General features: G+C 42.2%; 1 protein-coding gene across 1 annotated transcript in view; it reads right to left on the bottom strand.

The window, feature by feature from the left end:
* Positions 1 to 24,176, bottom strand: part of NECAB3 (N-terminal EF-hand calcium binding protein 3) — a 142,886-nt gene extending 118,710 nt beyond the window's left edge. Inside the window, exon 1 of the mRNA XM_042466417.1 lies at positions 23,904 to 24,176. Within this exon, the coding sequence (XP_042322351.1) occupies positions 23,904 to 24,020 (117 nt within the window). The 5' untranslated portion in view covers positions 24,021 to 24,176. The remainder of the gene's footprint in view (positions 1 to 23,903) is intronic.
* Positions 24,177 to 24,427: the final 251 nt, after the last annotated feature.

Raw genomic sequence — 24,427 nt, 5'->3', positions numbered from 1 at the left:
TGAATGTTAAGCAAAACTGGACAGGGATGGGGCAGGAGGGTGTTGCGCATGATGACAACATCCTAAGGTTTGTGTTTATGACAAAGTGGAGTTCTAGATGTGTCAAATTATTTTAGATTAGATGTCCTCAGTGCAAAACAGATTTCACTTTGCATGGAGAGTCATACAACACTAGAGGCTGGGGGAGTAGCAGGGGGGATTAGGGGAGTTATAATAATTTGCGTGCAAGGCTGCATTCTGTCATCCTATTTGTTCAACTTTTATGCAGAAAATAGAATAAGAAGAACAGAGTTAGACTCAGAAAAAAGGAGGAGTGAAGACAGGAGGAAGGAACATCAACAATCTAAGGTATGCAAACAGCACCATATTACTAGCAGAAAACATCACAGGCTCAGAGCAGTTACTAAGAAAAGTTGAAGAAGAAAGTGGAAAGGCAAGCCTAATACTGAAGATAACGAAGATAATGATCATGGAAGACATTCATAAATTCAACTCAGACCATGAGAAAATCAAAATAATAAAAGAGTTCCCATACCTAGGATCAATTATTGATCAGAATGGAGACTGTAGTCAAGAAATCAGAAGACTATGAATGGGAAGGGCAGATATGAAAGAACTAGACAAGATCCTAAAGAGTAAAGATATAGAGCTGTGCACTAAAGTTAGAATCTTCCAAGTCATCATATTCTTCATCACCATGTATGGAGATAGGAAGAATATCAATTCATTTGAGATGTGGTGCTGGAGAAAAGTGCTAAGGATACCATGGACAGCCAAAAAGACAAACAAATGGGTCCTTGAACAGATCAAGCCTGAAATTTTCTTGGAAGCCAAGGTGCTCAAATTGAGGCTGTTGTACTTTGGTCACATCATGAGGAAGCTCAGCTCCTTAGAAAAGACAATAATTCTAGGAAAGGTGGAGTGAAGTAGAAAGAGAGGTACACCACATGCCAGATGGATGGACTCAGTCAGGAAGGTCATGGGCCTGGATTTGCAGGAACTAAGCAGAGCTGTGGAGAATGGGGTGGGGGGGGGGGGGGGGGGGGTGGGGGGGGAAATATTTCATCCACAGGGCTGTCACGAGTTAGAGTCAACTCAAGGGCAATTAACAACAACAATAAAGTAGTTTGAGTACTAGATTGTGACTCAGGAGACCAAGGTTCGATCCCAGCTTGGCCACAAGGCCCCCTAGGTGACCTTGGGTAAATCACAAGTTCTCAGTCTCAGAGAAGGCAATGGCAAAACTTGAACAAAACTTCCCAAGAAAACCCCATGATAGGTTTGTCTTAGGGTCGCCATAGACTGGAAATGACTTGAAGGCACACAACAGCAACAAAGTCCAAAAAGTAACTTTTTCCAAGATCTTCTATAAATCAATCATTTCCTTATACACAAATACACATGGATTTATTTCTAGAACAAAAGGGAATGTTGATGTCTCTTGAGCAGAAGAAAGGAGAAATATTAACAATATCACATTAGCAACACTACAGTTTAATTTAGGTGATGCACTGTGCAAAACAGTCAATAGTTGATAGTGCTGCCCAGTTCTGGCTCTCTAGGTGTTTAATCTGTTCAGATATTTGTGGTGAAGGAAAAGGTTTTGCCAGTTCTCACAACCACAGTTATATGTTTTTAAACTGTAATGGTGGAGGAGGAACAATGGAGGAACAATGTATAAATGTGTAGCTCTGGAACTGTTCCTCCCAAGCAGGAACAATGAAATACTCTGTCTAGAGTGCTACAGTAATTGATGCAACATTGTTGTTTAGTACGTGAGAGAGGTGATAATACAAATTTCAAGGGTTTTTTTCATTTTTGCAAGATAAGCATACTGTTTTATAAATGCTTATTTTTGTAAAGTGCTTAGGTTATTTGATATAAATTGCTTTGGTTATTTGGTATATGAATATTTTAAATAGCATATATACCCGTGCCTTTGCTATCAAGAAAAGAGAATTATCTCTTGAACATACCCATAGAAATAAAGTAAAACAGGGATTCAGACTACACACTGCAGAAATAATCCAGTTTTGAAACCGCTTTAACTTCCCTGGCTCATTGCTAGAGAATTCTGGGAATTGTAGTTTTGTGAGACATTTAGCCTTCCATGTCAGAGAGCTCTGGTTCCACAATAAACTACATTTCCCAGAATTTCCTGGCACTGAGCTAGAGCAGTTAAAGTGGACTCAAACTGGATTATTTCTGCAGTGTGTTTTGGACAGTTGGAACAGGGACTCATACTATGAAAGACTATGAACGTGATATGATAGAGCAGAGCACATCACACTCCCCATTGGTGTTCCACAGAGCTCTGCACTTTGTTATTAAGATTTGAAATTAAGATGTACTTTGCATGCCTAAATGTTTTTGCACAGGGATTATTTCTAAATAGAACTGCAAATAGCATGATCCAGCATATTCTGAGTACTCTGTAACAATAAGATAAATCAGCTTCTACTATATGAATTACTATGACAGCACACTACGAATATGCTGCATCATTTGAACAGATCAAACAGATTGAATGTAAATATTTTAGAAGTTTAATAATGCAAGAATACCAGCATATATTTCTTTTACATTTGTCCATTTGTTAGACTTTTACATAAAGCTCTCTGAACTTGGAAAACTGACTTGCTGTCATATTTCCTGAATACGATAAATGTGCTCCATTTTCTATGAATCCTTATTCAGTGCTCTGTAATTTTGATACTGGTCCTAGTACTAAACTGAGCAATTTAAACATATTCTAAACATAATTTCTCATTTCCACATTAAAATCTTGACCATTAAAACACCCACTGAACACAATAAATGTGTGCCCATATGAATGCATACACATTCACATACACATACACACAAGCACATGGACGGACACACGCACCAATCAACATTTAGTTAAAAATACTGACTTAATTCTCCAAAAATCTGTAACTATACAAATACTAATAATAATTTACCCACCTTTCCCCATGGATCAACTGCTTAAGTAGCAAATATAATTTGCATTACGGTAGGGATGGTAGCCAAACTTCAAGATGTTCAGAGCTAATTAGCAAAATAATTATGTAGACTGATTAATTGCTACAAAGCAGAGTGGCTTCTTTGTAGAGGCTTCATTAACTATGTCTGAGCCAAGCTGATGAAGTTTGGCACAATCTAACAGTTTACATATTCTCTCTCCTGTCAAGTCTTCTCCTCTTTCCATGATACTTTGCCCATGCTGGGCATGCCAATACTTTGGGCAGCATGTGCTGAATTCTAAGCCATGGTCCTCCTGCACCTTACTTGGAAAGATCCAGGGACTCGTTTTCCCTCATCACTGTATATGCATGCTATTCTCAGTAGGCAAGGAATGGTACCTTAAAGTAGACTCGAGAGGAAAATCAAGGATAGATACATAGGGTAGAATCAAGGCTGCTGACTGCCCCAGCTGTCAAGTGAGTCCTCCCAATTTAAAATGACTGGAAAAGAGTTCTGCTAGACTCTGATGTGGCCCCTTCCTCAGCTTACTCTTTGTACATTGCAGGAGTTAGCTTACAGTGTTTCTATGGAAATATCATTCTCATCAGTTGTTTTTTTTAATGGAAATATATCTAGAGATAGGAGGGTTGGGCATACAGCAAAGTACAGTAACATTCAAAAAACCCCAAACTATGAAACCTTTATTGGGTCAACCAAACTGGATGCTATTGTACTTTGCTTTTATGAGTAAGACTGAGCCATATGGGTAGCCAGTCAGGAGGGTTTCTATTTACACACTGTAGGGGGGAATGGGATGAAAGAAGAAATAGTATGAAAGAAGACATAGATCTGTATAACAGTATACATTACCTATAGATAGAAATGTATTTATTTTAAGTGTATGTTTATCATCTCTCAGCTCACTAGGGCCTACATGGCAATATGCAATGGGTAAAAACAATTAAAGCATTAAATACATCACTAAAATCAATTTTAAAACAAACCAAAAATAATTTCTGAAATAATTCAGAAACCACAGACAATTAAAGTGCAGCTAAAAAACAGCCAGAGCAGCCAATTCTAATTTTAAAAACCAAAATCCACAGGAATAACAGTCTTTGATACTCAACAGAATGTTAGAATTAATACGTATAAATGAAGGATAAATGTAGTACATCCTATGACAGTGGGAAAGACTGTGACCAGATGACCTGCTCCTCTGTCTCTCTGGCTTCTTGGTTCTACCTTTGGATGGCCAAATTTAAGGTCCCTGCAATCCCATCTTCTGGTTCTTTGAATAGGGATGTATCAACTGGGAGAAGGGCAAAATCAGAGCATTGCAGTAACTTAAAACTTTAGTTGAACATTGAGAAATACAGTTTAGACATCCATGGATGAAGTTATCGAGGGAATGTGAATGCAAAAATGTAAGACTTCTAAGTGTAAACAATTTTCAGTTACTCACTTTCTGAAATGCCAGAAATTTGAGGATTGAAGGAAAAAATCATGGAGGGGCAGAACTATATTTAGAGGGGCACAGCCCTCATATAATATTCTCCCATTAGCAGCGCTATCACTTTAACTTGGGTCATGGATGGGATAAGAATGGGGAAATGATCCTGTCCCTATCCCGTCCCCTTTGTGATAATCTCCATTGTTTCTTGGAAGCTGTAGTCTATCTGCATGTTCCCCATGTCTAAACGATGAATTACTTCAAATAGAAGCAATGTACGGTATAATTGAGAACATATATAATCACCCAGTCAGTCACCCAATATTTACTGGCCAGACCCTTAAAATCTTTGCTGAGTCACATAATTAGTACAGCCAGCCCAGCCCGAATATGGGCTTGCCATCTGCAGAATTAAGCATCTGCAGATTTAAGCATCTTCCCATTCACCCCAGTGGTGATGCATGCACTCAGCCATGCCACTGCAGCTGCACACATGGTGCACTGCCATTAAAGCCCATAGGACTTAAGGTTCCACTGGTTTTGGCATCCAGGAGGGGGGTGTTCCAGAACCGAACCCCCATGGATACGAAGGGCTGACTATATAAGGATTTTAAATGTCTCTAAACACCAAAGTGAGTCCTTGCTTGAGATCCATCATGCTCCCCCTCCCCACAGACAATTATATGCCTGATCCAGCTTTATTGACCATAATGAGAAATGGATTGAAAGCAAACAGCTACAACATGGAGTGATGTGTATAAAACTAGCAGGAAAGATAAAGAGGACAGGGAGCTTGTGTCTTTAACACCAGATAAGCCAACCTTGCTAAAAGTCTTTTTTTCCCCCATGCACATAGTAAAGATGCTAGAACCTTATCCACCTCAGGGTAGAGGCGTTCAAAGTGCAGCCTGCCAGATGCTTTTGAACTGAAATTCCTACAAGTCTTTGTCATAGGCTACACTATGGAGGGCTGCTGGGAGCTGCAGTCCAACATCTGAAGGGTTGCATTTTGCCCATTCTAGCTCTGGGAAAGTGGGTTAGAACAGAGCAGAGATCCTCAACCTTTAGTCCTCCTGATGCTTTGCACTTCAGCACTCAGAAATTTCAGCCAACATGGTCAATGGTCAGAGGTTCTGGCAGCTGAAGTCCAAAGTATCTATAGCACCAAAAGTTGAAAACCACAACAGTAGAGTAGTCTGAAAAGCCAACCAATTATTCCATGCCACAACACTTTGCATCAATAACTTGAGAAGTAACTAGCTGTCTGGTTATTTAAGTCTTTTTGTTTTAAATTAAACTCTTTACAATGTGACATATACAGTTAGAAAGGAAGGACAGCATAGCATTTGGAATAGCACCTGTCAACAGATGAAGCATATTATAAAATCAAAGGGCCAGGGCAAATGGAGCTGACAAAGAAAGTGGCTTTCTTGAGAAAGCAGAATGCCCTGTGACCTGGCTTCCCACGCTACTTGCCAAAACTCACTATTTGACTCATCCTCACTTTCCAGGCTCCACTTACAGCATCAACACTGTAGGTCAAACAGAGGCATTGAGTTAAATCTTGTCAATGGATGATTAAAGAGCTTTCTAGCTTTTAGGTTTGTTCCTCAAATTGAAAGCATTTCTCGCTGTTCATAAGAGTTGCCACCTGACCCTATCAAATGCCTTTTCTCTGCATCACTAGGCACATATTTAAGTCAAGCTGCCATTGCTTATATATTATGCCTGCTGATATTGTCTTTCATCTTACGAAGCCTCTGTTTGCTGGTAGACAAACAACCCCAGTTACTGTCCTCTTACCAAATTTCATGATTAACTATTTTAATTTAAAAATATAAATTCAATGAATATATTACTTTATCATAGAAACTCTATAGTCTTGTCAGCAGGAGCCAGAAGCCCATTTCCCACCCATTCTGGCAACATCCTGTTTGGATGATGCATGGTTCAAACCCTGGTTTTAGTGCAAGCAGTTCTGATGAAGTCCGACACATTCAGCTCCTGAACTGGGGTATTATACCCTTAACGTGCATTTTAAAAACTTACTCCAGATCTTGCAGGAAGATCTGGAGCCCTCTGAGCCAAGCTGTGCATTCACCACTGTTGCCAGTTGCTTGCTCTGAGATCAGAAAAAGGTGCCCAGTCATGTGATCATTGCTGGGTGCCTTACTCTGACCCCAGAAGTAAGCAACTCATGGTGGCAATGGATGTGCCAGGTGTTCAGCTGGAACCCTGTGCAGACAGCCCTAGGTTGGGAATGGAAGGCCAGGTAATGGTAGGATGTCAGGGAAGCTGCAGGGCTAGGATATTCTGTACTGCCCCAGAGTATTTTAGCCAGTGAAGACAAGGTCTATATGACAGCTTTCTGGAACTTTGTCTCTAGAGATTGTTGTTGTGTGCGTTTAAGTCATTCCCAACTTAGGGTGACCCTAAGATGAACCTATCATGGGGCTTTCTTGGCATGATATCTTTGGGGAGGGAGTTCTCTAAGGCTAAGAGAATGTGACTTGCCCATGGTCACCCAGTGGATTTCCATGGATGAACCAGGATTTGAGTTATAATCCAACTCTCCAACCTCAATTAAAGTCCTCGAATTAAAGACTTTCAATTCTGACATGTTTCTGAAATGGCAAAATTATTCATTTATTTATGCAACCATCATTTCTGTATTTTTTTTAAAAAAATATTCATGCCTTCTTGTAGGCTAATTAAATGGATTGCATAATGTACAGTTATACAAGTATAGCTGGGCTGTCAATACACTATGCTGCCTCTATACTATATTGCACCATTGCATAACCAATAGAAAGCAGCCGCCCGACTCGGCGGGCAGGCCACTTTGCTGCAAGAGCGGCAGCAATCCACCCCAGAGTGCCTCTGGGGCAAATCCTCCGCCCTGATTGGCTCAATGGGCAGAAGCGGAGGCCCTTCCGCCTCGCAACGCTCTAGGACAGCCGGAGGGGAACTCAGTGGTTGGGAGTTCCGGTCCTCCGGAGCAGCTCATTGGTTGGAGCTGCTCCAGAGGAGGGGCTCCTGAGCCACGTCATAGGCCAGGGCCGGAGCCTTTATAAGGCGGTGTGCCCAGCCCTTGGCGTCATTTGTAGCTTGGCTCTGCTGCGGTGCAGAGCCAAGCGGACAGGAGGCTGGCATAGAGGGCCTTTCCCTCCCTCCTGTTTCAGGTCCGAGATTCGGACTGGGTAAGTGGGGGCGCAGACTGGAGGGTGGAGTCCAGCCCTTCTCCTCCTCCGTCTGCTCCTTGCCCCCTCCCTCTGAGTGTCCCACGGGGCATTTTGGCGGGAACGTCGTGCCCACCACTTTGTTTTGCCCTGTGTGGGCCTTTTGGTAGACCCCTTGGAGTGCCTTTCTGTTTTAAAGGGCTGTTTCCTGGTACACACTTTTATTTTTCCTGTGGCTGGCTTGGGAAGGAGCTTTTCCTTTTATAGTTACCATGCCTCCCAAACCACCTCCAGTTTCCTCGGCTTCTAGGCCCACTACCAGGGGCCAAACTGGTTTGCCCAGAAGATCGTGAGCTGGTACATTTAGGACCGCCAGAGCCTCTGCTCCCATTAGGGCCCCTAGCACAGGAACTATGTGGAGGCAACTCCTGTAGCATCTCCTCCCTCCCAGCAAAGTGCTACACCATAGCTTTCTCCAGAGGCCATTGCCACTTTGTCCAGGTCCATCGCTGACCTGATTCAACAGGCTACATCTTCCAGCCAACCGGCTGTTGCTACGCCTTCTCCAGTGCCTGCATCCCAGACAATGAGGATTCAAGTTTCCAGTTCCACAAGTTCATCCAGTTCCAGCTCATCTTCATCTTCGTCGGACGACGATGATCTTCACGGAGCCTCGTCAGCGGCCAATCGGCGCAAGGAACAGAAAAGGAAAAGGAAGACCAAGAGGAGATGTCACAAGGCTCGTTTGGCTGGAGCTGTTCAGCTTGCTGATACAGGTGGCCAGCACCTGGGAGTTCCATGCGGGAGGGATGGTTTTTGGGTAGATTACGCCTTGGTTCCTGGCTTGCCTCGCTTGGCTATCAAGAGGCATGCCTGGCGTCCTGGACTCCAGGGTGTGTGGGTTGATCCTCAGGTGGCAGATTTCCCTATTTGTGCCCTGGGTGAGTGCCCTCCTGGATCGCATCTATCCAAGAAGGTCAGAAAGCTAATATTGAGAGGGTGCTATGTGGATGTCTTCTCCCTACTCCAACCTATGGGCAAAGAAGCAGTTGCTGTGACTTCTACAAAGAAAGCCAAAAAGGAGCCTAAGGTGTTACCTGCTGAACACACCTTTGCCAACTGGATGGAAGGATTCACCATCTTTAAAGCAGTGATCTCAATGGCCTTCCCTGAGTGAGCTTGGTATCTGGACAGCCACTTGCTGAATGTCCTCAGGGCCAAGGCTTTCGCGGGCGATGCTGCGGCCATCGCTTATGACGCAGCCTTCTGGCAGCATGCATCCCAGAACTCTAGGGAGCGTTGGGACCTGCTCCATAATGAAATTTGGCTGCTTGAAGTTGGTACACAGGCCAAATTCAAGGGTCCTCCAAGAGGGTCTGCCAGAAGGGAAGCATTTTCCCATGTTGGGATTTTAATGCAGGCAAGTGCACTCCTTCACAATGTAAATATGATCACTGCTGTGATAATTGTAAAGGTTCCCACCCCAGATCCTCCTGTTCTCGGCTCAGCGAAGCTTCTCAGCCCTTTCGGGCAGGGCACCCTGCTTTTGCAGCATCTGGCAAAAAAGATGGCTCTGGGGATGCAGAGGCCAGAACTACAGGGGGTCCAAAATAGTCCTGCTGCAGTTATTCCTCACAAGGTGTTTGCCTTGGCCCGTTCTCCTGTAAAACCTGAGGCGTTAATTCCACTGTTGGCTGCTTACCCTCTTAAGGAGGCTGCAGCTTACCTTGCAGATGGTTTTTCTTTTGGTATTTGCATCCCAGTTGCCGCCCCCCTCTCCGATTCAAGCCCCCGTAATTTGAGGTCTGCCAGAGCCATGCCTGAAGTCCTTAGGGCCAAGATTGGCAAGGAGATCAATGTTGGTCGCATGGAGGGTCCTTTTTCTGTCTTGCCATTCCATAACCTCCATGTGTCTCCTTTGGGAGTCATTCCAAAGAAGGCTCCCGGTGAATTTCGCATAATTCACCATCTATCCCACCCCCCCGGCTCTTCAGTCAATGATGCCATTCCCAATGAGGTGTGTACTGTGCGTTACGCTTCCTTTGACCGTGCTGTCAGGCTTGTCAAGGTGCCCTTATGGCCAAGTGTGACATTCAGTCGGCCTCCAGGCTGCTGCCAGTTCACCCTGATGATTTTCATCTGTTAGGTTTTAAGTTTGCAGGCAAATGGTATTTCGACAAGGCCATGCCTATGGATTGCTCAATAAGCTGCGCAGCTTTTGAGACTTTCAGTTCTTTCTTGGAATGGGAACTCAAGAGAAGGGCCTCATCTCCCCTAGTCACACATTACCTAGATGATTTTCTGTTTGTAGGTAAAGCCAACTCAATGGTGTGTGACAAGCTATTGTCAATTTTTTTCAGCTTTGGCATTTGAAATTGGTGTTCCCCTTGCTGCCAATAAAACTGAAGGACCTACCACCGCCTTGTCCTTTTTAGGCATACATCTGGATTCAGTAGCTGGGTTGTCCTATTTACCCTCTGATAAGTTGACCAATTTACGTTCTTTGTTAGAGGATACTTTGCTTGCACACAAGGTCACCCTTAAGCAGGTTCAGTCGCTGCTTGGACATTTAAATTTTGCATGCAAAGTTGTTGCCCCTGGACGGGCCTTTTGTGCTAGACTGGCCAGGTCCATGTCTGGTCCCAAAGCACTTCACCACCATATCAGAATTTCATCAGCCATTAAAGAAGACCTCCAGGTCTGGTTAGAGTTTCTCAAAAACTTCAATGGAGTGGCTATTTGGCAAAAGTCTTTGCAGCTGGATGACAAGCTGCAGGTTCACTCCGATGCAGCTGGCAGCATCGGCTCTGGTGTTTTCTGTCAAGGTCACTGCTGTGGACATCCTTCGGGATCTCACCTTCCTTGAGTTGTTCCCCATTGTGGTGGCGGTTCACATATGGTGTTCGGAGTTTGCAAATAAGAAGGTCTGCTTTTGGTGCGACAATTTGGCAGTCGTCAATGTTATTAACAGTCAAACTTCAAAATCTGAGAGAGTCATGGTATTAGTGCGTAAGTTTGTACTGTGTTGTTTACATAATAACATTTCATTCACAGCTCGCCATGTGCCTGGTTTAGAAAATAATATTGCAGACACCATTTCTCATTTTCAGGAACAAAGATTTCGACAGCTAGCTTCAGAAGCCCACCCAGTTCCCAGAGTCCCTGTGGGAGGTTGGCTGTCTGAGATAATGGAAGGAATCATGGTGTCCATCGCGCCTTCTACCTTTAAGACCTATAAGCATGCCATTTCCAAGTTGCTGGAATTCTTCAATTCCGCGGCCATCCAGCCCAGGTGGCCTTTGGACACTAACATTGTTCTACGGTTTTTGGTCTGGTTAAGGCAGTGTAACATTGCTCCTAAAACAATGTCCATTCATTTAGCTGGCATCTCTTTCTTTTCCAAGGCAGGAGGATTCCCTGATCCATGTGCCTCTTTCTTGGTTAAGAGGGCTGTTGAGGATTGGAAAAGAATTTATTCTGTTTCAAGAGATGCTAGAAGACCTATTATTTATTATTATTAACCTTTATTTATAAAGCGCTGTAAATTTACACAGCGCTGTACATACAATCTTTATAATTGGACGGATCCCTGCCCTCAGGCTTACAATCTAAAAAGACATGACACAAAGGGAGTGGGGGTGGGGAGGGGGCATCTCTAGTAGGATAATACATATAAAATACATAGCAATACAGGAAATGATTCAGTACAACAGGGAAGAAAAGAACATCAAATAGCAAGTGACAATTATGCAATGCCTGGGAACGCTGTTCTGAACAGAATGGTCTTCAACTCCGTTTTGAAGCTGGTTAAAGAAGTGATGGCTCTTGCTCGCGGGGGAAGAAGGTTCTGAGAGTGAGGGGCAGCACGTGAAAAGGGGTGAATCTGGGATGGGGCAGAGGAAATCCTGGGCTGTGACAGCAGGCCTTGACTACCAGAACGGAGGGCCCTAGTGGGAAGGTGAGGAGAAATAAGGTCTGATAAGTAAGGGGGGGGCCAGCCCATGGAGGGCTTTAAACGTCAACAGCAGGAGCTTGTACTGAATGCGGAAAGGGAGGGGGAGCCAGTGAAGGGATGCCAACACAGGGGAGATGTGATCAGAGCGGTGGGTGGAAGTGATAATGCGTGCAGGTGAATGCTGGACAGAAATTAAAGGATGGAGGTGAGAAAGAGGAAGCCCAGCCAGGAGGACGTTACAGTAATCAAGTCATGAGATCACTAGGGCATGGACCAGGATCTTGGCAGTAGAGGTGGAGAGATATGGTCAGATTTTGGCAATATTGTACAAAAAGAATCTACAAACCTTGGCTGTGGTCTGGATCTGAGGGATACACGACAGAGAAAAGTCAAAGATAAAACCAAGACTGTGGGCTTGCTGGACTGGTTGAATAGAAATGTTGTCCACAGAGACAGAAAAGGAGTGTTGAAGGGTGGGCTTAGGAGGAAAGACAAGAAGCTCCGTCTTGGACATGTTTTCATTTGTTAACCAGAATTTGTGAGCAATTGCCTGATATTTGTTCATCTAATTTTGAATACACGTTGTTCATTGCTGCTTTTACAGTTGCCTTTTTCATTGCCTTCAGGCTTGGGGAATTGGTTGCATCATCCAAGAGTGATAGTTCATTTAAGGCATTACAGGTTGCCAACCTGTCCTTTTTGAAACATGCTGCATCCTTAGTCATTCGCAGGTCCAAGTGTGATCAACTTGGTTGAGGACAAACAGTCGTACTGCAACGGATGAAGGGGTCCTCCGTTTGCGCAGTTAAGGCACTTTGCTCATTCTGGAATGTTAGACCTCTGTTGGACGGTTATCTTTTTGTTCATTTGGATGGGACACCATTGACGAGATACCAATTTGTGTCGGTACTTCGCATGGCAGTGAAAAGACTGGGACTTCCCAACACTGAGTTTAGTGGACACTCCTTTTGCATTGGTGCTGCTACGGCAGCTTCCCGAGCTGGCCTGACAGAGGAATCTATTAAGCAGATTGGCAGGTGGAAATCTCAGGCCTTTTCCGGTTATGTTCGTCTGCACCTGGACCATTGCGGTGAACACTGATTCGTTCTTGGCAGGGTTGGCAGTAGGCGTTCTGTGAACGGCCTGTTGTGGCGGCAGCATAGGCCATGGATCTGCATGGTGTCGTACCAGGGCTACAGAGTTCTGGTTTGGGAGTCATTCGGGACCCAGGGGTGAATAGGACAGGCGCTGTGGCCATTGCGGGGGCCATAATGTGGGAGTGCCTCCCAGTGACTAGGGGCTTAGAGAACAAGTGAGCACATGGTGGTATGGCGATCAATTGGCGTTCCTTAGCCCCTAGGTCATCCCACGGCCTGGCGGTTACCAGGCGGTTGCTGATCAGACAAACGTGGGGTTGTCTGATATCGCAGATCCTGACCTTATGTTTTTGCCAACCCTACCAATTGTTTGAGGTATTAATAAAGTTGTGGCCTTTCCTCCAGCTCTGTGTCTTGGTGTTTATTTGCGGCAGCCTCTCAGGCAACAGAACGTGGATTATATACCAATGCATGCTCCCAGTATTCAATGGTGGTTAGTCAAAATGTATTAAGGAACACATTGCCTTATGCATTACCTTAAAGACTGTACTCACTTACACAATGTTTATCCCAGTGGAACTGTATTTGTGCAACCATAATGAAGATATAGCTAGGGTTGCCATTTGTCCCGTAAAACCTGGAAAATCCTGGATTGAATGAACTAAATAAATTTCCTGGCTGACTAAGCCAGTTGAAGCAGTAAATATCAGTTTTCTCCTTTGTTGCAGGCTAATGGATAGGTTAAAATGTGATAGTAGTGATGAAGCAGAAAGCCATGCAAGAACATTGGCATTGGCAGGAGTGTCATCCTGCCCTGCAGGCTCTGGTTGCTTCTGCACAGGCAGTACAACATGGAATGATGTGTATAAAACTAGCAGGAAAGATAAAGAGGACAGGGAGCTTGCATCTTTAACACCAGATAAGCCAACCTTGCTAAAAGTCTCCTTCCCCCCAACCCCCCATGCACATAGTAAAGATGCTAGAACCTTATCCACCTCAGGGTAGAGGTGTTCAAAATGCAGCCTGCCAGATGCTTTTGAACTGAAATTCCTACAAGTCTTTGTCATAGGCTACACTATGGAGGGCTGCTGGGAGCTGCAGTCCAACATCTGAAGGGTGCACAGGAATAGCATTACGACCTTATTCTTCCATTCCCTCCCCCTCTTCCCCCAATAGACACAGAAGCTGGGAAAGGAAAATAGATGAGCAGAGATGGCTTTGTGTTGTGTGGTGATTCTGTTGGTTAGGCAGCACAGTGGAACTTCACTTCCAAACAGCCTCAAGACAGTAAAGTGAATCCCTTTACTCTCTGGAGCTGCGTGGAACTGGAAGCCTCCCTCTCTTCACATCAGATAGGAGAAAAACAAGGAAAAAGGAGCTCTTAGCTTGGTAGTGGTACTGAGGCTGAAATATAATGATAGAAAAAGTGCAATGATAATATGTTGAATTTGCATAATCAAAATGCAAATTAATAATGTGCATAATTATAATAATTTGCATAATATGCAAATTAGATGCCTGCATATGTGGGACTGGAATATGGCAACCCTAGATATGGTGTTGTGTAATGTCCCCAAAAGTATAACCCCGAACATAAGGACACGTACACTGCCATAGGTCATGAGTAGAATTCTAGCCTTGCAGTGAAACATTGTACACATCTTTTGAGAAGTAAGCCCCTATGAATTTGGTGGGTTTTACTTCAATTGTGGCTTTAACATTATCTTTTTCCTGTTCTGAAATTCCAGAATTTGAAATTTGAAAGCCATGCTTTGTTCATCCAAAGAAAAGCTAGGTAATTTGCATGTTAATAAGAGTGAAGCCATTTTTGAAAGAAGTTCTTTTGTATTTCAGTACCTATTAATTCAATTATGGATGAGTATTCCTTCAACCCATTAGATTTATTCATTTAATGATGATGATGATGATGATAATAATAATAATAATAATAATAATCTGTTTCTACATATTTTAATACTTAATATTTTCAAGGCCAATTCCAGTTTTTGATGGTCTTTCTTTGAATAAATTGTAGGTTTTTATCACTTTTTTCTCATACTATTTCTAGTGTCACTTGCGATGGATATGCCATTGTTATACACATGTTTGTTTCTTGCCGCTATAAGTTAGTAAAATTGTTCCTTATTCTTTCACTGTTTTGATTGAATAAATATTCCATCTAGCTCATTTAAAAGAGCCTATATTTAATTGTTCCTAGAATCAAATAATGCATAAGGGAGAATGTTTTGATAGCAACTTTGGAGCTATTGATTAACCATATGGGCAGCTTCCAAAGGAGATCAATACTATGGGGGGAAATATTGAAGTTTCATCACAGCACAACAGATTCCTTAAAATTTTATGAGCTTTGTTTCTGTATAGGCACAGCCACAGGGCTTTAAGCTAGTGTGTGTATTGTTGAAATATACTCAGGAGAATAGAGCATCAAATACAGAATACTGACGTAATTGCTTAAACATATCAGAAGATTTCTTTTCTGTGCTCACAAATGGAGATACGCTGGGCTGCCTGAATCATTCAGGTCCTATAATACTGAGTACAATTCAGAGCATATTTACTTGGAGGGTAGTAAATTCCATTGTGTTCAAGGTAATTGCATAAAATTGCCACTGTAGACGCATACAGCCATTATTTAGGATTGTTTTCAGTTCTTAAGTTTATGAGACATGCTGTGTGCACTTGGATAATACTTGCTAATCGGTGACAAATTGTACACATTAAAAACAAATCTCTTTTTAGATGTTTTCCATATTGTGGTGTTATTGTTGTTGTTGTGTGCCTTCTAGTCATTTCTGACTTATCGCAACTACAGAGTTTTTGTGGCAAGTTTCTTCAGAGCAGTTTTGCCATAGCCATCCTCTGAGTCTGAGAGAGTGTGATATGTCCAGGTCACCCAGTAGGTTTCCATGGCCAAGCAGGGATTCAAACCATATTCTCCAGAGGCCATCACCTAATACTCAAAACACTAAATCACACTGGCTCCAGTAGATGTCATTTAAAATATAGCCAGAGAAAGAAATATTTATTTTTTCTTTAAATCAGAATTGGGCAAAGCACACTCCACAGCCTGCATAATGCTTTGATGCTCTATTCCCCTGAGTATATTTCAACAGTACACACACTAGCTCCAGGCCTCCAAAGGGCATTTTGAATCCCCCAACCACCTCCCACTCCAAAAAATATTTTGGGAAAAATCAAGGTATGTAAGGACAATATCACTATGTTTTCTCTCCCAACCCTAGGCTGTTATAATCCCAGAAGAAGCCTTTTACCAGACTGTGAGTATGTGAAAAAAATAGGTTAGCACAACAAACCCCTTCCCAGGTAGGGATGCCATATCCCAGAGGGCCCCAGGACAATCCCGCTTTTGGGGCCCCCCTGCCTGCCCCGGTCTGGTTCCCCCCAACCCCAGCCTTTGTCCCGGCTCCGGGCCGGCCCCGCTGATGTGGCCATTGCCACGGCCGCTAATGCGGCTGGCCGCCAACCCACCTCCTCCTCCTCTTCTTGGCAGCGCCGTCCTCCTGCTCCTGGGCAGCGCCGCCTTCCTCCTCCTTGCCGCAGCCGCTGCTGCCGCTCACCACCCACAGCGGGGCTTTCCCCCCCCGCGCGCGCAGGGTATTTCAGGGAGTCGTCCTTGGGCAAGCGGCCAAAGGGACAGGCCTCTTCCCTTGCGCGCGCCGCTGCTGCCGCGCCACCTGCGGCGGGGCTTTCCCCCGTGCGCGCGGGGCTATGACAGGGATCCTGTCCCCTTGGGCCAGCCGGCCATTGGCCAGCTCGCCAAAGGGAACAGGCTCTCTTCCTTTGCGCGCACCGCCTCCACATGCGCACCCTTGCGTGGGGTTCCCAAGGCGCTGAGGAAGAGGGGGGATGAAGAGGAGGGGAGGTGTAAAGGTGAGTCAGTGGCCATTTCGGTCTGGCCCTGGAGGTTTTTAAATAATTTTTAAAATATAAAATACTTATTTTTGTTTTTTTATTTTATTATTTTATCATGCTTTTTATTTTATTTTTATTTCATTATTTTTATTATTGCTTGTTTTTATTTTATTTCATTAATTTTATTATTGCTTGTTTTTATTTTATTTATTAATTTTTATTTGCTGTTTTATTTTTATTTATTAATTTTTATTATTGCTTGTTTTATTTTATTTATAATTATTATTATTATTGCTTGTTTTTATTTTATTTCATTATTTTTATTATTGCTGTTTTTTGTTTATTTTTTAATTTTTATTATGTGTTTTATTTTATTTTATTAATTTTTATTGCTTGTTTTATTTTATTAATTTTTATTATGCTGTTTTTTTTTTATTTCATTAATTTTTTATTATTGCTGTTTTTGTTTTATTTTATTAATTTTTATTATTGCTTGTTTTTTATTTATACATTATTTTTATATTATATACACCCCTGCTTGATTTTTATTTTTCCCATTTTTTATATTATATATGCAAGTGCATTTCTGTGTATTGGTGCTTTGAATGCTAACAGTCTGCCTTTCTTGGACAATTATATGATGATGATGATGATGGTGATATTGTATCAACAAACTCTGAAGCAAGGCCAATGTAACTTGCTGTGATTTTTACAAACTCATGGTGCGCAGTGAAGAAAAACCACAGTCCCTTGACCAAGCACACACTTCTGAGAAGTACAGTTGAAACCGAGGGCAAGTATTTTTGCCATCTGTCTAGGAATAAGCCAAAATGTCCTTCATTTGATATACCTAAAAACATGCATTTAATTAATAACATTAAAAAACCCTCAATTTTTTTGCACGTCTCCTTTTTAAAAAAAATGTGTCTACATTTGAATGTTGCCTACATTTGTCCTACATTTGTCCTGGTTTGGAGCTCCTGACTTATGGCAACCTATTCCAGGACAAAATGATGAAGCAAGCTGATCCAAAATTTAGTTTTAATCTACAAGTCTACAGACTTAGTGAAACAGAAAAGAAAAAAATCCCGAGGCACACCCATTATGGTTTACACATATTTATACCTTTCTCAGCCATAGTTTCCCCTAGCTCACTCCCCATTGGCTGGGTCATGGGCATACAAACTTTCAGAGCAACCTCCTGCATGTTTCCCTTGATAAGCTTCCGACCTTTTGCATACTCCATGTTCATTAAAAGCTTTGCTTATGCCTCCTAAGGCATATAAGTTTGTATTCAACAACCTATTAACACGCACAAGTGAAAATAAGAAGTGCTGGAGCCTTGAACTCCAGTTCTTGTGTTGGAAATTCCTTGTGCCTCCTATCTCCTCCCGCAAGCGCTGCCCTCTGTTCTCTGTAGCACATCTGTGTTTAGAATTTAGTGCAAGCTTAAATTGCAGTGGTTCCCCTATCGCCAACTATGGGCAAGATTTAAGATGGATAGTAACAGTTTGGATCGGTCCGGATGATATGATTGGGGGAGATCATTAAAATAAAGACAAGAGAAAGAGAGGGAGAATATCTAGACTTTAAAAGTGTTTGAGCTGGAATGGAAACTGACCAAATAAACATTGTATGATAAAGTGGTGGGATATAGGACACCCAATTAGCTTAGAAAAATGGGAAAGGGCATGGGGTAAAGTATTAATTTTCAACCTGTGTAGATATAAAGAGACTTGATGAAAATGATACCACCGCTGGTACCTAACCCTCAAGATTGGGGAAAAATATAAAAACACAAGCAGAATGTTGGAAATGTAAGAGGGGGCTCGGTAATTTTTTCCACATGTGGTGGCTCTGCCCTAAAATAAAAATTTTTTGGAATGGTTGTAGGACTATTCAAAATATACAGAATTAAAATCAGCCTCGAACCTGAACTTTTCCTCCTAAACATAGCCGACAATCAGGACGTCCGGAAACACCTTAGCAAGTCTTATACCTACTCACTACTGCCAGAAGTCAGTCACAATTCTGGGTGTACGGATGAAATCCAACACATTGATAACTGGCTGTAAAAATTTTCAATATTATAGAAATGGATAAAATAACATGGAGTTAAAGGAAGAGTTCAAGAAGCAAAACAAACTTGGACCCCTTTCTGGAATATTGCAAAAAAAGTGGCGCCTCTTAAAGTATAAAGAACTCCCTCTATAGTTAATGTGAGGATGGTTTCCGAGACTTTCTCTCCCCTCTTATATTTATGTGTGTGTGTGTGTGTGTGTGTGTGTGTCTATATATATATATATATATTATATATATATATATATTATATATATATATGTAGATGTTAAAATTGAAAATAAGGGGCTTTCAAAGTGTCATACAAAGCATCTAGATATGCGGGGTTGGTTGCAAGTTAAAAATACTAATCAATAGAGGGTTCAAGGAGTGGCTATTAATAAAATTATCAGTTAATGGTGAATAGAAGAATTAGGGTGTGGGTGGGGGGGGAGGGAATGTGCTGTAAGGTTAAGTAGGTAAAAGAATGAGGCAATATGGTTTTTTTCTTTCTTTTCTTTTTGTTGTATGGTTGTTAATAAAGATTAATTAAAAAAATTTTAAAAAAAGAATTTAGTGCAAGCTTTTCAATAACTATTTCTTTGTCTTAACTTTCAAAAAAAGAAGCAATGGTCTTGTAGTTAAATCTCACTCTTGGTACATTAGCATAGCTAAGTTTTGTGATGTCAGGTTTTCTTAGTCACCTATTTGGCTGAAGCAAAACATCTTACTCTATGGACCTTATCGCACACACAATTTTAAACGTTCTGGGGAATCCGTCAGGCAAAAATCACACCCGTCAGGACTGGACGCGAACGGGTGCGCATCGGGGGACAGAACAGGGCCTCTTGGAGGACGTATTCGTGTGCGATAAACTCCGTTTTCTGCAGCATGTGCACGCACACAAGCATCCTCCTTCCATCCCCAGAATGTGTGTGCGATAAGGTCACAGTGAATAAACCAGAAGTGGAAGTATTTTTAATTGAAAAAGAAATGTAAAAACCAGAGTTGGGAGTCTAGTCGGGACTGTGGTCCTCCAACCCCTGACAGTTGCTTACCTCTGCTTTAAAGCACCCATTTCTATCTCATTTTGTTAGGATATTAAAACCCATAAAGGCTACAGTTGGTCCTCCACATTTACAGCTTTGACTTTTGTGGATTTGATTATTTGCTGTTTTGATTAATACGTTCTCTCTAGGAATCTCTAAGTCCTCCAGTGCAACTCTGCCAAATGTTGACCATAGAGTTGTGCTGCAGAACCCCTAGACATTCCTAGAGAAAACACTTCTCTGGGCATTTGCAGGTCCTCCAGCATGATTCGATTATCAGCTTCTAGCTGTAGAGTTGCACTGGAGATGTTCTCTCAGGTAAAAAGAATAGTACTAGCAAAATGCTGGATCACAGACATGAGTTATCCAAGTCCCATGTTATTCTTATATTGTCTGATAAAGAACTGAGCCTTGGTTCATTTTCAGAAAGCTCTGACACAACGTTTGGGAAAATTTGTATTTTTTTTTTTTACGACATTTGCTAGAGTCTAGAAGCTGTAGTCAGTAAAAAGATATATTTGCATCGCTCTGGTTTTATCTGTTTTTCCATATTATTTGCTCAAAACATATGACAGGGAATCAGACCTTGCACCTCCACCCCATCCCCAACACACCCATACTGAAAGTCTCCATCCTTGACCTTTCTCTGTTGAGTATCAAGTACTGAAGAGAAAATATTTGTAGGTTTCTGGTTTTAGAAATATCCACTACTGGGAGCTCTACATGACTAGAGCACTTGACTGTGGGGAAGATCCTAAGTGTATACCCTCCAACTGTTCTAATTTTGCAGAGATAGTCCCAGTTAATCATCTGTTGTCCCATTTTTTCAGCTGCTTTTAAAATGTCCCAGTTCTCTTTTTGCCAGTTTACCTCTTTGTCCTCAGCTAACTTCAATTGCTGCAAACCAAAATGTAAAAGTAGATGCACTCAGCTCAGTGAGGGGAGAGGACTGGCTCTTGCCTTTTCCAAAAGGCTCAGGCAAAAGCAAACTGCTGCCACCTCTCTAGCTTGCCCATTCTTCCACGTTAATAATTTTTACCATCTTGACTACACTCTGAGGTTGCCGGGCCACACATGTCTCATTTTTCATCTGTGAAATATTGGAGAGTATGTAAGTGAAATCATCTAAATATGCAGATATTCCCTCTTCCTACCTTTGCGCACAATGTGTGAAGAACTGTGGTAGTCCTGATGGGAACAGGGACATTGGTTTGGTGTATAGGGTTATATTCTCACACTATACAGAGGGCAATAATGTCAGAAATGGATTCTGACTCAGGTAAGCTCAAAAACACCCTGTAACAATGAAAAACAAGTTCATGCTGTATTGCTGTGATGAATTAATTCCCCTGGGTCGAGAACAGATGCTTCATTCCCTTCCCCCACTTCAAAAACTCTATCATGTTCATATTGATCTCATATTTAAGACTTGGCCATGGGGACCCCATTGAGGAAAACGGATTCAAAGCTGACATCAATGGAGATGTGTCACTATTACTTAGCCATTTAGAAGATCTTGGAAAAGTTATTGTTTTGTACTACAGCTTCCATGTACAATTATTTCTGAGCCAGCGTAGTACAGTGGTGCCTCGGGTTACGAAATTAATTCGTAACGCGGCCGCTTTCGTAACCCGAAAAGCCTTCGTAAGCCGAATTGCCATAGGCGCTAATGGGGAAAAGCCGCGATTCCGTGCGAAAAAGCCGAAAAAAGCACCAAAAGTTTTTTCGTAACCCGAAAAAACATTCGTAACCCAGAACAATGATTCCCTATGGGATTTTTTCGTATCCCGAAAATTTCGTAACCTGGGTATTTCGTATCCCGAGGTACCACTGTATAGCGGTTTGGGCTTTGGGATTATGAATCTGGAGATGAGAGTTCAAATCCATGCCATGGAAACCCACTGAGTAAACTTGGGCAAGTCACACTATCTCAGCCTCAGAGGATGACAAAGGCAACCCCCATCAAAATAAATCTTGCCAAGAAAACCCCATGATAGGTGGTTCACTTTAGGGTCACCATAAGTCAGAAACAACTTAAAGGCTCACACACAAAAAATCACCACATCAGATGTCAGTAATTCATGTTACAGAATAAAATGCAATACTGTTTCAAAACTGAAACAATAACAATATTCAATTTTATTATAATCTAATGTAAGCCCCTTTTTACCCATCAAGTGTGTGTAAATATTATAAGCAAATCATATCAACAATACCAAACATAAAGCTTTCACATTTTCAGAGGAAGAGGCCTAAATATCCAACAGGCACTAGATCTTGTCTGATCTTGGAAGCTAAGCAGGGTTGGCCCGGATGAGTACTTGGACAGGAGACCCCAACAAATGCCAGGTGCTGTTGGGTATATTTCAGAGGAAGGAACTGGCAAAACCACCTCTGAGTATTCCTTGCCTAAGAAAACTATGAAATTCATGGGGTTGCCTATTCTACAGGAGACTTGAAGACACATTCATATGCATACATGGCATCCTTATTGCATCCACTATCATTTGCAACCAGCTATTGCCAGTTGCTTATTCAGGTGATCAGCTGGGGGGAAAAGTTGCATTTGGAGTGGAAGCTCTTAGAATTGCATGAGCTGTGTTGTCACAACAGTTTCTATGAATGAGAAAACATGCTCTCAATGGTGCATTTGGGTAATGTTAAATTCTGGTCTTAGTGATCTTACAACTTGCTTCCCTTTATATGGTATATAAATATTATTTCAATTACTTCTAGCTGTGGTAAACTAGCCACTTCATAGGGTGTCTCTCTCTGGATTGCTTCACTTTAAATGTAGTATGTAATAAGTCAGCACTGCTAGGTCTAGTTCCTATCTGACTTTCTAATGCATAGGGTTCCTTTTGATACACATCCTGCCCTGATAGCATCACCATTTGCTTTTCCATTAAACTGTAAGCCACACTTCTAGAAGGAATGAACACAGAGAAATGAGTAGCAATGGTGTTAAAGATACCAGTCTATTACTGTACTCACAATCAGTTAGTCCTCTTATATAGATTGGAAGCCCAAGGATCAACCACAATTTGCCCAAGATCATAAAATGTGTTTGTAGAGATGAGACATTCTTTCAGATGCCATCCCAATATAGATAGATAGATAGATAGATAGATAGATAGATAGATAGATAGATAGATAGATAGATAGATGACACACACACACACACACACACACACACACACACACACACACAAGTCTACCATGACTAGTTTCCACATAAAAACACATGGGCATTTATGTACCTTGATTCTTGAGACTTAGCTAACTTTCTTTAAAAAACAGACCTCCATGCACACCTAGAGTAGACTGTAGACAGTGGAGCATAAAATTCAGAAACCTTGGAAGGGGGAGGATATATGCAATTGAACATAAATTGCTTCTTTCTATTGGGGTGTGTGTCAAAGTGAGGGTATTGCCCTCCTAGAAGAATTCTGTCCTTCCAAATATAATGTTCATTTCACCTCCAGATTTCCAGCATTGCAGCCACTTATTTAGAGCATTTAGAAATACAGTTTAGACAGCCAAAATGAATAGGACAATGAAAGTTACCAATGGAATGCGAAAACAGAAAATATAAGAATTGTAAACCCTGTGATAAGATTTGGATTAGGGTCACCAAAAGTCAGTAGTTTGAGCATTGGACTATGACTCTGGAGACCAGGGTTCGAATCCCAGCTTGGCCATGTAAACCTGCTGGGTGTCCTTGGGCAAGTTACACTCTCTCAACCTCAGAGGATAGCAATGGCAAACAACCTCGAGAGAAATTTGCCAAGAAAACCTCATGATAGCCTTAGAGTTGCCATGAGTCAGAAATGACTTGAAGACAAACAACAGCAACAACAATAAAGTCAGAAACAACTTGAAGGCATACAACACAGAGAGGTGTGGCTGATTTTCAGTGTCTCACTCTGCAATGCTAGAAAATTGGGAGCTAAAGGGAAATAAAATTCAATGTCTCAATCTTTACAGTATTAGAAATTTGGGAGCTAAAGGAGGGAAATTCAATGTCTCACTCTTTGCAATGCTAGAAAATTGGGAGGTAAAAGGAAATTTTTCAATGTCTCACTCTTTGCAATGCTAGAAATGTGGGCGCTAAGGGAACAATTCGGGGGGGGGGGGGGCAATTCTTCTTTGGGAAAAAACAATGCCCTCATTTTGTCCTTGTTCCCATAGAGTCTTCCAAAGCACTTTGTTCACAAATCAGGAAAAATAATACACCCTGTAGGTACTTACATCATGGAAGATCGTGAGTCCTTTGCCATAGTGCTGCTGGGTCTCAGTGGATTTGGGGCTGTAAGCATGCTTGGCAGAAAGCAAGCACATTGTCAGCATCTCTGTGCATGCCATCATCTTTCCACTCTGGATCTCTGGTTTCTTCTTCCACAGATGCTTGAGAAGGCTCTTTTTTACACAAACCCCTAACTGCCTGCTACAGAGGATGCTGTGTCTATAGAGACAGTGGGTGACCGAGGATGCTCTGCAGGAGCTGGAACCAAGAGATGCTTTTGCCAGCCTCCAGGCAACTTTGAGTGCATGTCTATACCCCCTCCTCCCTGACTCTAGGCTGCACCGATTGGACAAGATTTTGACAGGCAGGTGCTCTCAGACACACTCTCTTGGCATCATCGCCTCCTAGCAGCAGACTCAGCAAGAGATCCCTTTTCAGCGGGTGGATTTCCTTCCACCCCATTCACACCACTCAGGCTGAGGGGGATTAAGAGGCAGGAAAGGATCCCCAGGAGAGCCATTGCTGTAAT

This window comes from Sceloporus undulatus, chromosome 4, assembly GCF_019175285.1.
Source record: "Sceloporus undulatus isolate JIND9_A2432 ecotype Alabama chromosome 4, SceUnd_v1.1, whole genome shotgun sequence".
Lineage (NCBI taxonomy): Eukaryota > Metazoa > Chordata > Lepidosauria > Squamata > Phrynosomatidae > Sceloporus > Sceloporus undulatus.
The sequence above is the reverse complement of the archived record's forward strand: the minus strand, read 5'-3'. Positions and strand labels throughout refer to the sequence as shown.